The sequence below is a fragment of the Bufo gargarizans genome, chromosome 3 (genome assembly GCF_014858855.1).
Source record: "Bufo gargarizans isolate SCDJY-AF-19 chromosome 3, ASM1485885v1, whole genome shotgun sequence".
In the NCBI taxonomy this organism is placed as follows: domain Eukaryota; kingdom Metazoa; phylum Chordata; class Amphibia; order Anura; family Bufonidae; genus Bufo; species Bufo gargarizans.
In genome coordinates, this window is record NC_058082.1 from 74,993,756 (window position 1) to 75,009,389 (window position 15,634).

The 15,634-nt window shown below is 43.2% G+C and overlaps 1 protein-coding gene across 7 annotated transcripts in view; it reads right to left on the reverse strand.

Moving 5' to 3' along the window:
• Positions 1 to 15,634, reverse strand: part of FRY (FRY microtubule binding protein) — a 264,523-nt gene that overhangs the window by 127,446 nt on the left and 121,443 nt on the right. For all 7 annotated transcript variants that reach the window (XM_044284644.1, XM_044284646.1, XM_044284645.1 and 4 more), the window contains exons 4-8: positions 13,112 to 13,251; positions 7,243 to 7,333; positions 2,044 to 2,123; positions 1,878 to 1,958; positions 165 to 333 (exon numbers count right to left, since the gene is read on the reverse strand). In XM_044284644.1, coding sequence (XP_044140579.1) covers positions 165 to 333; positions 1,878 to 1,958; positions 2,044 to 2,123; positions 7,243 to 7,333; positions 13,112 to 13,251 — 561 coding nt within the window. The remainder of the gene's footprint in view (positions 1 to 164; positions 334 to 1,877; positions 1,959 to 2,043; positions 2,124 to 7,242; positions 7,334 to 13,111; positions 13,252 to 15,634) is intronic.

A 15,634-nucleotide genomic window follows, 5' to 3' on the forward strand; every position in this document is an offset into this window, starting at 1 on the left:
ATCAGCTCTGCTGATAAGCAGGTAGTTGTCAGGTAGGAACACTTCATTCCTGAAAATAGTCTCCTCCATAAGGCTATGTAAACCCGCCTTAAGACATACACATACTCTAAGACAGGGGTTAGAGTCGTCCTCTGCACTAAGTGACAACAGATGATAAATGATACCTGCATGAACTGTAAAGAGGCTTCAAAGTCTTCCACTGGATACATCTTAATGCGGAAGAATTTCATTCCCATTATAAGACTGATGATGCTTTGAACCACATACGGGTTCTGCTCTTTGTGCCTCAGCTCTTTTAACTCAGCCATAAATTTCTTCTTCACGGAAGGAAACCTGACAAATAGAAGACGACATCTAATAAACTGAAGTAAATCATTCTCTTCATTCTTAGCATCCACTCTATAAAGTTATACCCCCATGATTTAAGCAGCGTAACCAGACCCCTCCAACACCATCAGCCATAACAAAAGCACAGCTGGCCAACTTTTCCGATTTAGCATGAAGGGGTTTTCTGGGTTTACTATGGTCTTTAACAGGTAGTTTTTTTGTTTGCCCCTCTGACATGAGCATCGGAACATTTCATGCTCTAAAGCTCTCCCTTGCCCTGCGCTAAATCACGCAGGGCAAGAGGGCTTTTTCTGGAGATCTCTTCATGGGTAAACTAGGTAGAAGCTTCCGCCTAGCAGTGATCCCGGAGACGTCACCGGCACTGATGGGCGGGCTTTATCGCTACCCTAGCCTGTAAAACGGCTAGAGCAGCGCTAAAGCCTGCCCATCAGTGCCGTGACATCCCCGGGAACACTGCTAGGCCGTAGCCTTCTGCCTAGCAGAGTAAAAATGTAAACAAGCAGACCTTGACCTGCGCGATACAGCTACAATACAATGTTCATGCCAGAGGAGCTGAGTGGGGGAAGAAGGGGATATGTCCGGGTTCACATCTGGACCTGGACAACCCCTTTAAAATGCCACGTGTTCAGTTATCAAAAAATGTTCCCACAGGGTGAACCCCAGTTGTAATAAAAGTGCAGCCTATAACAAAGGCCAGATGTTGGCTGGTGACCTGTGTGTACACGTCTCCCCTTCATGATTTACCACACTAACAACCTATCATTTGCCTCCGCGGTAACTCGGAAAACGGTGGTCGTTAACTGATCCTACTGAAATTGGCAGGCTTGACTGATGTCAGTGTTTTGTACATGGCCTGCTTCCACTTGTATGGTGAAGAACATGGCCTCTTACTACACAGAGGATATGCCTCACTTACTTATAGATATGGATTAGGTCTTGTTCAACTAGGGATGATCTCAGGCTTTATAGTTGATCATGCCTATGATCAATTCCTGCCGCTGGTTCCTGAACTTGGCGTTAGAGTCTTGGAATCTGATTATCTTCCTTATAGGGGTTGATCGAGCTACAGATATTGATGACCTATCCACACGAAAGTTCAACAGTATCAAATTGGTGGGGTCCAAAACCCGGCACCCCCACCGATCAGCAATTTTAGGTGTCAGTGGCACCAGAAACGAACAGCATAGATAATGTATGCAGAAGGCTCCATATACTGTGTAGTTGCCAGTGCGAACATACTGAAGCTCAGCTCTGACTGACTTGAATTGGAACCGAGCTGCAGTACCCCAAAATGGCCACTACTCAGTAGCCGCCCCAAGAAAGCGATCAGTAGGGATGCCTGGTGTTGGTCCCCCATTAATCTGATATTGATGACCTGGTATTGACGATGAGGATAAATCAATATCTGTAGCCTGGAGAAACCCTTTTATATGTGTTCTAACAGACTTGTCCTCAGCATGAATGACTTTCTTATCCTGTTGCTGAATTGTCATGATTAGAAGCATATAGAAATAGTATAGGGCACTTACTTTGACTGTGCTAATACACCAACTACTTCAGCGTATAGATCGGCCACAATGTGCATATTACCAGTGTTTGGACCTAGATACCTGAGGATAAAAGAACAGAAAGGTGAAAATGCAGCTATTAAGGGAAGAAGACATCCGTTTCAATTACCAGTCTGAATTGCATTACCCTTCTTTGTATTTAAAGTGCTTGAAAGCCAAGGTTATGACTTCATGAACCAAGCTGTCAATTACTGGATGCAATGGAATCTGGAAGAGGAGATTTGGAAAATGGAATTATTAGAAAGGTGAATTGATTCATAGGAAATTCAAAGTTACTTGACTGGGGAATAAATGTATTTATTTCCAGTAATATACAAAGCAGCAATCTACTCCACTGACATATACATGCCAAGACCAGTTTAATAGGAAGCCAAATGACCTAACCAGTATTTTCAAGGGTGGGAAGAAACTACAGCAAACCCATGCCATGATGATACGTACATATATACGCCACATATTGAATTTTAAATTACAAGTAGTAGATGATATCTAAAATATAATCCAGAGCTATGTAGAAGAGGAATGAGAACAATGACATGACAGATCGTTAACTAGCATTGAAGATGCCTGAAAGGGTTATCATAGCTGCACTTGTTTATTTATTTTATTTAATGCACTTATATAGCGCTACTATATTCCGCAGCGCTTTACAGACATTAGCATCACCATTAGCAACCAACTGTCCCCAATGGGGCTCACAATCTAAGGTCCCTATCAGTATGTCTTTGGAGTGTGGGAGGAAACCGGAGAACCTGGATGAAACCCATGCAAACATGGGGAGAACATACAAACTCCATGAAGATGTTGTCCTTGGTCAGATTCGAACATAGGACCCCAGTGCTGCAAGGCACCAATGCTAAACACTGAGCCACCGTGCTGCCCAACTTAAAGGCTAAAGGACACCTTTAGGCTGGGTTTACACAGGCGAGATTTCCGCGAGGGTGCAATGCATGAGATTAACTCATTGCACTGAATCCGGACCCATTCACTTCTATGGGGCTGTGCAGATGAGCGGTGATTTTCACGCATCACTTGTGTGTTGCGTGAAAATCACAGCATGCTCTATATTGTGCATTTTTCACGCGACGCAGGCCTCATAGAAGTAAATGGGGCTGCGTGAAAATCGCAAGCATCCGCAAGCAAGTGCGGATGCGGTGCAATTTTCACGCATGGTTGCTAAGAAGTCTATTCACTGTATTATTTTCCCCTATAACATGGTTATACGGGAAAATAATAGAATTCTTAATACAGAATGCTTAGTAGAAGGTCCATTGAGGGTTAAAAAATAATAATAAACAACTCACCTCCTCCTCTTGATCACGTAGTTGCCGATCTCTTCTTACTTCTTTAATCATGAGCTGCCGGCTAAAGGACCTGTGGTGACGTCACATCACATGGTCCATCACTGTGGTGATGAACCATGTGATGAGCTCAGTGACGTCACCACAGGTCCTTTGACAGGTCCTGAAGAAAGAACAGGAGACCGGCAGCTACGCGATCAATTGGAGGAGGCGAGGTCATTTTTTATTTTATTTTTTAACCCTCAATTGACCTTCTACTAAGCATTCTGTATTAAGAATGCTATTATTTTCCCTTATAACCACGTTATAAGGGAAAATAATACAATCTACACAACCTTGAACCCAAACCTGAACTTCAGTGAAGGTACCACATTCAGTGTTTTATCACACGCGTGCAAAGCGCATTGCACCCGCACGATAAAAACTGAATAACGGAACGCAATCGCAGTCAAAACTGACTGCAATTGCGTACCTACTCGCGCGGGTTTGCCGCAATGCACCCGGGACGCATCTGGAGCCAAAACATGAAGCCCGTTTGAACCCAGCCTTAGGGGCATTTTTTATTATTATTGCATTGTATTCATTTTGTGCTTAAAATCTTTTTTTTTTTTCAATTGGTCTTTATTAAAAATTGTGAACCACTGTCTCTGTGCAGTCTTGAGTTTCTCTAGTAGCAGGCTCTGTATTATCACGCTGTTCCATCAGGCTCATTATCTCTGATCTCCTAAACACTCAACTTGCTCAGTTCTTATCTTACTGATAAGAATGTGACTTAAATAAGCATTTATGACCTTTTAGTAATTTAGAGATCAGGTTTATTAGATGACTGGCACAAAGTGAAACTAAAAGGCCCAGTCATATAGCTAGACAGTTAACTCTTTGTGACAGAGCAGCTGAATATTTTTAATAAAGACCAAATGAAAAAAAAAAATTTAGCCCAAAATTTGTAAAATGCAAACATAAAAAGAAATTGCCCCTGAAATGGGTACATAGCCTTTACATCAAGATCCCATACTGGGCTAAAAAAATGGAAGCTCCATACTGATGAGGACGGCACACGGTGTGCGGTTCGCATATTTGTGGCCCCATTGAATTAAATGGACCCACACACGACCCGCAAGAAATGTGGCTCAGATATGGACCAAAAATACGGTTGCGTGAATGCCCCCTAAAGGTGTCCATACACATTAAAAGGTTCTCCATGATTTAAACAACTGATGACCTATCTTTAGGATAGGTCATCAGTATCAGATCAAGCCACTGATCAGCTGTTTAGGAATAGCTCCAGAACCAGACCTACAAAGCTCCGTCTATTGTGTAGCAGATGGAGGTGGTTACTGCAGGGTTGCTCCTATTTACTTCTGACCTATTTCTGGCGCCGGTGCTACGCCCAAACAGCCTATCTGTGGAGGTATCGGACCCCTGCTGAGCCGATATTGATGACCTACTGTACAGGTCCTTCAAAAAAAATTAGCATATTGTGATAAAGTTCATTATTTTCTGTAATGTACTGATAAACATTAGACTTTCATATATTTTAGATTCATTACACACCAACTGAAGTAGTTCAAGCCTTTTATTGTTTTAATATTGATGATTTTGGCATACAGCTCATGAAAACCCCAAATTTCCTATCTAAAAAAATTAGCATATTTCATCCGACCAATAAAAGAAAAGTGTTTTTAATACAAAAAAAGTCAACCTTCAAATAATTATGTTCAGTTATGCACTCAATACTTGGTCGGGAATCCTTTTGCAGAAATGACTGCTTCAATGCGGCGTGGCATGGAGGCAATCAGCCTGTGGCACTGCTGAGGTGTTATGGAGGCCCAGGATGCTTCGATAGCGGCCTTAAGCTCATCCAGAGTGTTGGGTCTTGCGTCTCTCAACTTTCTCTTCCCCAATATCCCACAGATTCTCTATGGGGTTCAGGTCAGGAGAGTTTGCAGGCCAATTGAGCACAGTAATACCATGGTCAGTAAACCATTTACCAGTGGTTTTGGCACTGTGAGCAGGTGCCAGGTCGTGCTGAAAAATGAAATCTTCATCTCCATAAAGCTTTTCAGCAGATGGAAGCATAAAGTGCTCCAAAATCTCCTGATAGCTAGCTGCATTGACCCTGCCCTTGATAAAACACAGTGGACCAACACCAGCAGCTGACATGGCACCCCAGACCATCACTGATTGTGGGTACTTGACACTGGACTTCAGGCATTTTGGCATTTCCCTCTCCCCAGTCTTCCTCCAGACTCTGGCACCTTGATTTCCAAATGACATGCAAAATTTGCTTTCATCTGAAAAAAGTACTTTGGACCACTGAGCAACAGTCCAGTGTTGCTTGTCTGTAGCCTCTGCCGCTGTTTCTGGTTCAAAAGTGGCTTGACCTGGGGAATGCGGCACCTGTAGCCAATTTCCTGCACACGCCTGTACACGGTGACTCTGGATGTTTCTACTCCAGACTCAGTCCACTGCTTCCGCAGGTCCCCCAAGGTCTGGAATCGGTCCTTCTCCACAATCTTCCTCAGGGTCCGGTCACCTCTTCTTGTTGTGCAGCATTTTCTGCCACACTTTTTCCTTCCCACAGACTTCCCACTGAGGTGCCTTGATACAGCACTCTGGGAACAGCCTATTCGTTCAAAAATTTCTTTCTGCGAGGGTGTCAATGATGGCCTTCTGGACAGCAGTCAGGTCGGCAGTCTTACCCATGATTGCGGTTTTGAGTAATGAACCAGGCTGGGAGTTTTTAAAAGTCTCAGGAATCTTTTGCAGGTGTTTAGAGTTAATTAGTTGATTCAGATGATTAGGTTAATAGCTTGTTTAGAGAACCTTTTCATGATATGCTAATTTTTTACATAGGAATTTGGGGTTTTCATGAGCTGTATGCCAAAATCATCAATATTAAAACAATAAAAGGCTTGAACTACTTCAGTTGGTGTGTAATGAATCTAAAATATATGAAAGTCTAATGTTTATCAGTACATTACAGAAAATAATGAACTTTATCACAATATGCTAATTTTTTTTAGAAGGACCTGTATGCTAGGGATAAATTGATAAATCCTGGAGAACGGCTTTAAATGAATGTTGCCAGAACCTACAGATTTTGGAGAGATCAGCTGGCCACTGCATAAGGGTGTCTCTCAAATTTCAACATGCTGATCCTTTACTTTCCTGGGTTGAGAAAGAGGAGTCTGTCAGTGTTTTTTTCACCTCTCCCCATTAAGAACACATGCACACTCGGCTGAACCAAAAGGGTAAATTAAACATTATCCAGTTCTCATTGAAATCAATGGGTTGTCTGTGTAACACAGGACAAATTATCCAAAGCCAGAGATGCTCCTTCTACGTGCTCTCCGCTCCAGCCAAGAGAGCAGAGAACCTGCTCTCTATTAACTCACAATTCCCTAGCAGAGTATACGAAATTGGGCTATTTAGACTAGACAGCCCCTCTAAAGTGATTGTCTTACGACGACAATCCCTTTCCAGGACATAAGGACATCGCAGAATGGGTTTTACGCTCTGGTACACACAGCCATTCTATTTACAACTGCGAGGTCTTCATGGAAAAACTCCTTTAATGGGCACCTGGTGTGACTCTTACCCCAGATTCAATAATGAAGGGAGTCATATGTAAATACGACCACACCATTCATTTCCAGTTAATCGGCTTCCTGTAAAACAGAGCCTAGTAACTGTCTGTGTGTGTCTGTGTGTCTGATAGGCAAAATAGGCTCTGCTTCCCCTGTGGATACCAATGGCAGGATTATCTGCAGGATACGCGGGCAACTTACAAATAAACGATTCTCAACAATCTTTTCCTTCCATAATGCAATATATGATCCTCGGATGTTATTAAACGCAGCTAAATTCATCTTCAAGAACATCTGTTGGTGACTTAATGTATATAATGCCACTAAACTCAATAACCTCCCCATTATCTGCTTCCGGAAAACATAGGAAGAAGAATTATGCTTGCAAAGTTAATGAGGACTATAAATGTGCAATCAATGGCAGTGTCATCTTACCTGCTTGAGGACTTCTATAAGGACTAATGAGAAAATGAAATCAATTGCCAGATCCCGCCTCTCCATCAAGTAATCTTTCTGCTGTTCGTCACTAGAAACAAAACAAGAATGAATAAAGGTTACTGACAGTTTCCAGCCATTACTGGATAAACCTCCATACACACATTAAAATCGAACCTTCAAGAGGTAGAACCGTCATCTAAGAAACAGTGCCTTCTAAGACATGGTTATCCTTATAGGGAATACTTTCAGGATAACCAAGCTAAAAATCACAATTTATAACATCCCTAGAACAAGACCGTCTACCTATAGATCCACCAAGAACTTATGTGTCGGCCCTCAGCAAAAAAAAGTTGCCAGAGGTTTTTTTGAGTTTCTAAAAGATCTCATTATACAGGTCCATTTATACAAAGTGAGTACAAGTGAACGATCTAGAATGGTGATCGGTACTCATTCAGCTCCATTTTCATGGAGCAATCATCAGCACTGTATCTGTACGAACCATCGTTAAAGGGGTTGTCCCATCAGAACATTTATGGCATCTCCATACAATATCCCATCAATGTCTTCTTCTGGGATCCGCTCCCACCATGAAAATTGGGCATCGATGTGAATGGAGAGAAAGCTACGCTACAGCTTCTCCATTTATTGGAGAAGTACAGCTTCTCCATTTATTGGCATTGGGACAGTAGTTTGGAAGTCCCATAGTAGTGGAAGGGATGCTGTTGCACATACGTAATGCTATTTATTCGAGGGCAGGGCCCTGTTCTTGAGATAAGAGCGGGTCCCAGTGGTGGCACCTGCACCTATTGCAAATGTATGGCATGTCCAATCGATACACCATAAATGTTCACATGGGACAACCCCTTTATTGCTATTGTTCAGGCACATACAGGATGTTTAAATGTTTTTTCTGGAATTTTCACATTCATGGCCCATCATCAGGATTCCCGAAACCTTTTCATATTGACGGCCTACCCTCCCGACTCCCGGGACCACACGCGATAAGCTGATTGAAGAGACCGTGGTGCTCAGTGAGCAATTAGGCTCCTTCTTAGGCCTGACATGTCCGGAGCAGGGGCATAGCTAAAGGCTCACAGGCCCTGGTGCAAGAGTTCAGCTTGGGCCCCCCCTTCCCTCAGTGCTTTGTGGCATAGAGCCTTCCTGCCACCTAAGGCTAAAATTAAAACTGAACCCCCCCATGGCAAATTCTTGGCATAACCCCTTCCCTTGAAGATACTGGGCCCGAGTGCAAAATCTATGACAGAGCCCTCCCAGCGTGCACTTATAATACAGGTCTTCTTATATGGCACAAGGGTCTTTGGGCCCCCTCAGGCTCCTGGGCCTGGTAGCGACTGCTACCTCTGCACCTCCTACAGCTACGGCCCTGGTTCGGAGAGGTGACAGGTCCTCTTACTATGCTTTCCCTTTACAATCTCTTTTTCTTAAAGAGACCCTCCAAACGCCACGTCACTAGTGAACATTTCTCTCTGAATTTGTATGGCAATAACCTGTTAACCCTTTTCTCTGGTGGTTTAGTGATCCATATAATCACTTGTTGTCCGTGCACAAAATTCTTGGTGATAAGACTGAGCACCCCCATGAGTACCTATCACTTTTGGACACAGAACTGCTGCTCAAGACCTACATAAAGCCTATATGTACTTCACCCTTAACATCAGGGATCCTCAAGGAGCAAAATTAACAGAACAACATAGTGATAAAATATCAGCAGTACTGACAAAACTTAATCCCCATCTACAGCATAGGCGGCCAATTTCCCTCTCCCTGCATCGGAAACAGCAGACTTTTACCCTAGTAGGCCAGTAACAATTCCAAGACAAGACAATCCTGGTAAACACGCGGCCTATTTCTCTCCCTACGTGATTAATGAGAACAATGTCATACCATTTAGGAGAATTACACCACTTGCATTCAACTGGAAACCTTTTCCCACTCCAATAAACACAAAAGAGACACTCCAGCTGTGACTAAAAGGGAGAGAGCTCTTCTCTGGAACTGTTCAACAGCCATAAGTGACAGGTACACCACTTGAAGACTATAGATGGACGGATATATTGCGGTCCTCTCCAGACGAGGGTAAACAATGGAATCACTGGCAGAATCACATCATACTTGACTAGTTCAAGAACCTCGGAGGTAGACACTGCAGCTGCGAAACACAGTGATTGATGAAAAAAAGACGTCTACGTGGATTCCAAGCCGCTTTGAACCAAAACAGAACAAGGAATTTCTTGTCTTGGTTTATCCCCGCCCTATAGACTTTATGGACAGACAAGATGCCATATGTTCTTCCATTATATGGCATTGCTTCGTCTACGTAAGAGGAAACGTACATAAAGGTTTATGGAACAAGAAAGCTGTGAATCAGGTGCCAACCACCCTGCAATATTAAAGTGTACAAGACACTGTTAAACCAGCAATTATTTCTTCACGTTACATACATTAGACGTCCTCTGTCCAGTTACTGACATTGGATACTGTACTGTGGGAGTGTATGAGAGCAGCAATCAAAGAATAGAGTCTGTGTGCTACAAGTGCTTAATACTCATCTAACGTTCTCGCTCTTTGCCTACCGTAAACTATTGAGTAACAGAATTGGGTAATCGTAGGGCAATGTTAAAATGATGGTAGTGCATAGGGGGAAGGAAGAAGAAAAATACAACTATGTGACACATTCCTACCCCCAAACAGGTCTACCCCTTAGATGAGATAGGAAAGTCTCTCCTGTGAACAGGTATAACCTTCAGTCATGGCAGGTGGGCTCACACAATCAACATGTGTACTAAGAACCTCACAGGCCTCATGCATACAACCGTATTTTTGTAGTTCAGACGCAAACCAATTCATTTCTACGGGGCTGCAAAATAATGCAGACAGCGCACGGTAGTTATCCTTGTACTGTCTGCATCTAAGCGGCCATTCCACAAATTATAGAACATGTCCTGTCCTCTTCTTGTCCGCAAGGTATTTCTAGAATAGGGACGGAGGAAAGCCCAGCACGCACACGGACAGTATACAAATTTTGCGCACCACAAAAAAACATACATGTCGTGTGCATGAAGCCTTCAAGGGAGTCAGTCAGCAGGTTTAACCCTGCAAAACTGCTGACCGAGCTAGCAAGGGTGCAGGGTGAAGTGATAAGACTTTTACGGCCAGTTAAAAGTCTTATTTCTTCCAAATTTTGCTCCTGTAAGTGCCCAGGAGGCAGAGCTTTACGGTGGTGCAGAGTTATGTGCATTGAGCTGATTCACAGTCCCTCCCCTCTGCTCTGAGTGACGGCTGCACTGGTCTACTGGTTGGTTGCTACAGCTGTCAATCACAGCAGAGGGGAGGGGCTGTCAAGCTGCAGTGAGCACTGTACAGTGGGGGACACAGGCAGTGAAGTAAAACTTAATTTTCTGACTACTGCCGATAATAAAAGCTGCCATAAAGGTATGATCATCTACCTCACCCTGACCTCTACCTATTGCTGTCAGCAGTTTTGCAGGGTCAAAACTGCTAACGGGCTCCCTTTTAAAGTACAGTAAACCTAGAAATACAATTTAACATAATCCAACTGTTCAGTGTCTGCATATATATTCACACGCTCAGGGTCCGGCTGTTTCCTTTTGAATTACAGTTGCAGCAGATTTGCACCCACACATTTATTAAATTGTTTTCTTTTTAGAAGGCTATGGACACCTTTGGGGGCAATTATTTTTTATTATTTTTGCATCCTACTCATTTTGGGCTAAAGTACTTTTTTCAATTTGCCTTTGTCAAAATTGTTCAAAAGTTTTTCTTCTAAAACTTTCTGTTCCAGTAATTTTGTAGACTCAGCAGGCTTTCTGTGTCACACTAAATCTGTCAGAGAACTGCTTTCTCGGCTGTATCTGCAGTTCTTATCTCTGAATTCCTGATGGCTCCTAAACACTTAGGCCCCTTTCACACGGGCGAGTTTTCCGTGCGGGTGCGATGCGTGCGGTGAACGCACTGCACCCGCACTGAATCCTAACCCATTCATTTCTATGGGACTGTGCACACGAGCAGTGATTTTCACGCATCACTTGTGCGTTGCGTGAAAATCGCAGCATGCTCCTCTTTGTGCGTTTTTCACGTAACGCAGGCCCTATAGAAATGAATGGGGTTGCGTGAAAATCGCATGCATCCGCAAGCAAGTGCGGATGCGGTGCGATTTTCACGCATGGGTTCTAGGTGACAGTCTATTCACTGTATTATTTTCCCTTATAACATGGTTATAAGGGAAAATAATAGCATTCTGAATACAGAATGCTTAGTATAATAGTGCTGGAGGGGTTAAAAATAATAAAAAAGTTAACTCACCTTCTCCTCTTGTTCGCGTAGATGCCGGTCTGTTCTTTAGCTGTGGGCTGAAGGACCTGTGGTGATGTCAGATCACATGCTCCATCACCATGGTGATGGACCATGTGATTGGAGCATGTGATCTGACATCACCTCAGGTCATTCAGCCCACAGCTAAAGAACAGACCGGGATCTACGCTAACAAGAGGAGAAGGTGAGTTAACTTTTTTATTATTTTTAACCCCTCCAGCACTATTATACTAAGCATTCTGTATTCAGAATGCTATTATTTTCCCTTATAACCATGTTATAAGGGAAAATAATACAATCTTCAGAACATCAATCCCAAGCCCGAACTTCTGTGAAGAAGTTCGGGTTTGGATACCAAACATGCGCGATTTTTCTCACGCGAGTGCAAAACGCATGACAATGTTTTGCACTCGCGCGGAAAAATCGCGCATTTTCCCGCAACGCACCCGCCTCTTATCCGGGCAAAAAACATGACGCCCGTGTGAAAGAGGCCTTATAGTTATGGCTGGCTTCACATTTGCGCTTTTAAATCCAGCAGGCTGTTCCAGCATGTTGCTGCTTACCGCTTGTCCCCATCGACGAGCATCGGGTTTCAGACTGATAAAAAATAAATAAAAAATATGGAGCCTTCTAATCTGCAAATGCAATGAAACTAAAAGTTGTAGAAGAAAAAAAAAAGTATTTTTTTTTTAAATAAAGACCCAACTACAAAAAAAATAAAAATTTCAGCCCCAAATGAGTAGAACGCAATAATACAAAAATGGTGTCTATAATCTTTAAAGACAATGATGGCGGCCATACAAACTGCATATTTAGCTTGCCCTCAAAATGGATGCCACCGGCAGGTAGATGACGGGTCACTCTGAATACAACTACAGCTACTTTCACATTAGCGTTTTTTGCGGATCAGTCATGGATCTGCAAAAACGCTTATGTTACAATAATACAACCGCATGCATCCGTCATGAACGGATCCGGTTGTATGTCGTCTTCTATAGTCATGACGGATCAGTCTTAAACACCACTGAAAGTCAATGGGGGACAGATCTGTTTTCTATTGTGCCAGATTGTGCCCGAGAAAGCGGATCAGTCTTGCTTCGCACCACATCGCGGACAGAAAAACACTGCTTGCATCGTTTTTCTGTCCGCGATGGGGACACAACCAAACAGAACGGAATGCATTTTGGTGCATTCCGTTTCGTTCAGTTCTGTCCCCCATTGACAATGAATAGGGACAAAACTGAAGCGTTTTCTTCCGCTATTGAGATCCTATGACGGATCTCAATAGAGGAATTGAAACCGCTAATGTGAAAGTAGCCTACTTCTTTTGGCATCTACATAATCTGTACAGTCCAACTAGTCACAAATATCCAACCTGTGAAAAGCTTTATGGCCAAGATATGATTAATATTCGTAGTATCAAACATTTCCTAAAGCCGTAGGAATGGCCACGCGTATCTATACAATGCCTGCCTTCATGTCATCATGCATCTCTTATTCCTGGCATGCTTACCATTTGGATTTGGTGTTTGTCCTTGGCCTGTACTCATGCGACTCGTCTTCAATCCCATTCTGACGTTTGTACCAGTCGAACAAGGTGCGCAGTATGGAGGGCAAGCAATAGTCGGACAATGAGCTCATTGAGCTTATTACCTGGCAAGAGAACACAACGGTATTAGGACAAATGAGACAATACGACCATATTACTGTCATGTAGACGGCGAATCAGCAAGGAAGTCACTGGCATTTCATAAAGCCGGCCGACTGCTACAGCCATTCATCTCCCTGGCGTTAGCCGATACGTCAGCCGGCTGTGGGCTGGACAAAAACTGCTGGATGCAGCTGCATTTTTCCAGGCAAAGTCCGGCACTTATGTCGGAAAGTGGCTGGGTCACCGCCAGATCCCATTATAGTCAATGGGGATCCAGCGGTTCCTGGCATTATGCGGCTATGCCGGATATGGTGGTGACTGATTTCTAACATTAATTTGAACGTACCCTCAGGGCCTTTTTACACAATCGGGAATGAAAAACGGTCATTCCTGATCATTGCCCCATTTAAAATGTCGCCGATGAGGTGACTGAATCTTTAATGTGGTCATTTATCAGCAGCACATTGCCCCATATAAAACAGAGGATGTGTCCCTGACAATCTGCAAACTGAATGGGGGGGGGGGGGGGGGGGATGAATGATCGCAACAGCAATCGTTCGCCTCCCGTGCAGTGTGCATGGTTATATTTTTTAGATATTAGATGTGGGGCATATTTCTATAGTCCTTCTAGTTTTTTTATGTAGTGTCATTATGACGGACTAGGGATCGGCACTCATATCTTAATGTGCCCCCCGATTTCTATATTGGTTTAATTTCCAATCACTGGCCTGTGTAAAACAGCCATTTCTGTCTATTTTTTTTTCCTTTTTCTCTATCTGTGAAAAACAGCCCGAAGTAGTCCATAATATCTTAGTATGCAACATACCAGATATATATATATATACACACACACACACACACACACACACACACACAGACGCATACACACATAGGAGGAAGGTTTATCAAAACTGATGTAAAGGGAAACTGGCTTAGTTGCCCATAGCAACCAATCAGATTCCATCTTTCATTTCCTAAAGGAGCTCTAAAAAATGAAAGGTGGAATCTGATTGGTTGCTATGGGCAACTGAGCTAGTTTTCCTGTACTCTAGCTGTGATATGATAACCCTTTCCATATATACACACACACACACTAATATATATATATATATATATATATATATATATATATATATATATATATATATATATATACACACACACACACACAGGTGGTAACAGCATAAGATGCCTTATAAAAGCAGACTGCCGCTGACTGACAAGGTGTAGCCCACATCCCACACCCACAGACACAACTTTAAGGCTTTCATTCACAAGAACAGATGCTTCACAGTCCCGTCTCATATATACGGGGCGATGCTCCATGAATGGAATAAAGGTCAGCATACATGCAAGTAAATAATGCTATATGCACATATGCATCTCATTCTCTTTCAAGTCCGTGCAGGAAGGAAGGGTGGGATTTCACTGAAAACCTGGCTCTTCTGGAACAGGAAGGGAGGGAAGTCTAGCCGGCAAGCTGGTTGCTCAACCCATTCATTTATTGGAAGGAACCCCAATGAGGAGATGAATCCGGGCTCTGTGCTGGTGGTGGAAGGGAGGGCGCTCCTATATAAATATGCCCTTGTTGCACTAAATGATCATATTCTTCCATCATAAATGAACGCCTTAAAACTCAGGCACAGCAGGTCGAGCAGAAAAAAAAAAAAAAAAAAAAGAATTTTGTCATTTTTGTGCCATGAAATGCTCTTTTTGCAGGAGGGTCTTCAATATTGAATTCGGAGTCTAGCAGGCATATACCAGGACGACAAATTGCTTTTAACAGTTTGGTGTCCAAATTATTTTACCTGTGTTACATAGGCAGGCGCAGATCATCATACAGCCTTCAAAGCTTAAGCCCTTTTAACAATCGACAAATGGAGGCTCAGTGGTTAGCACTGGTGCCTTGCAGCAAGGAGGTCCTGGGTTGGAATCTGACCAAGGACAACATCTGCATGGAGCTTGTATGTTCTCCCCGTGTTTGTGTGGGTTTCCTCCGATTTCCTCCCTCAAATGTAGACCCATTCATTTCTATGGGGCCGCAAACAAATGTGGACAGCACACAAATGTTATATGTGTGCTGTCCGCATCCATTTATCATGTAGAGAAAGTTAATACAAGGCACCTACTAATGTATTGTGACTATCCATATTGTCTCCTTTGCTGGCTGGATTAATCACATAACACACTGCTCGTATCCATGGTTATGACCACACTGCAATCCATCAGTGGTGGTCGTGCTTGCACACTATAGGAAAAAGTGTCGGCATCTCTGGTGGCCTGGAGTGTGGGAGCTCATGTAGGCTAGTGCTTTTCTACTATAGTGCACAAGCACGGCCACTGCTGGACTGCAGGGTGGTCGTAACCATGGAAACTTTATCTGCA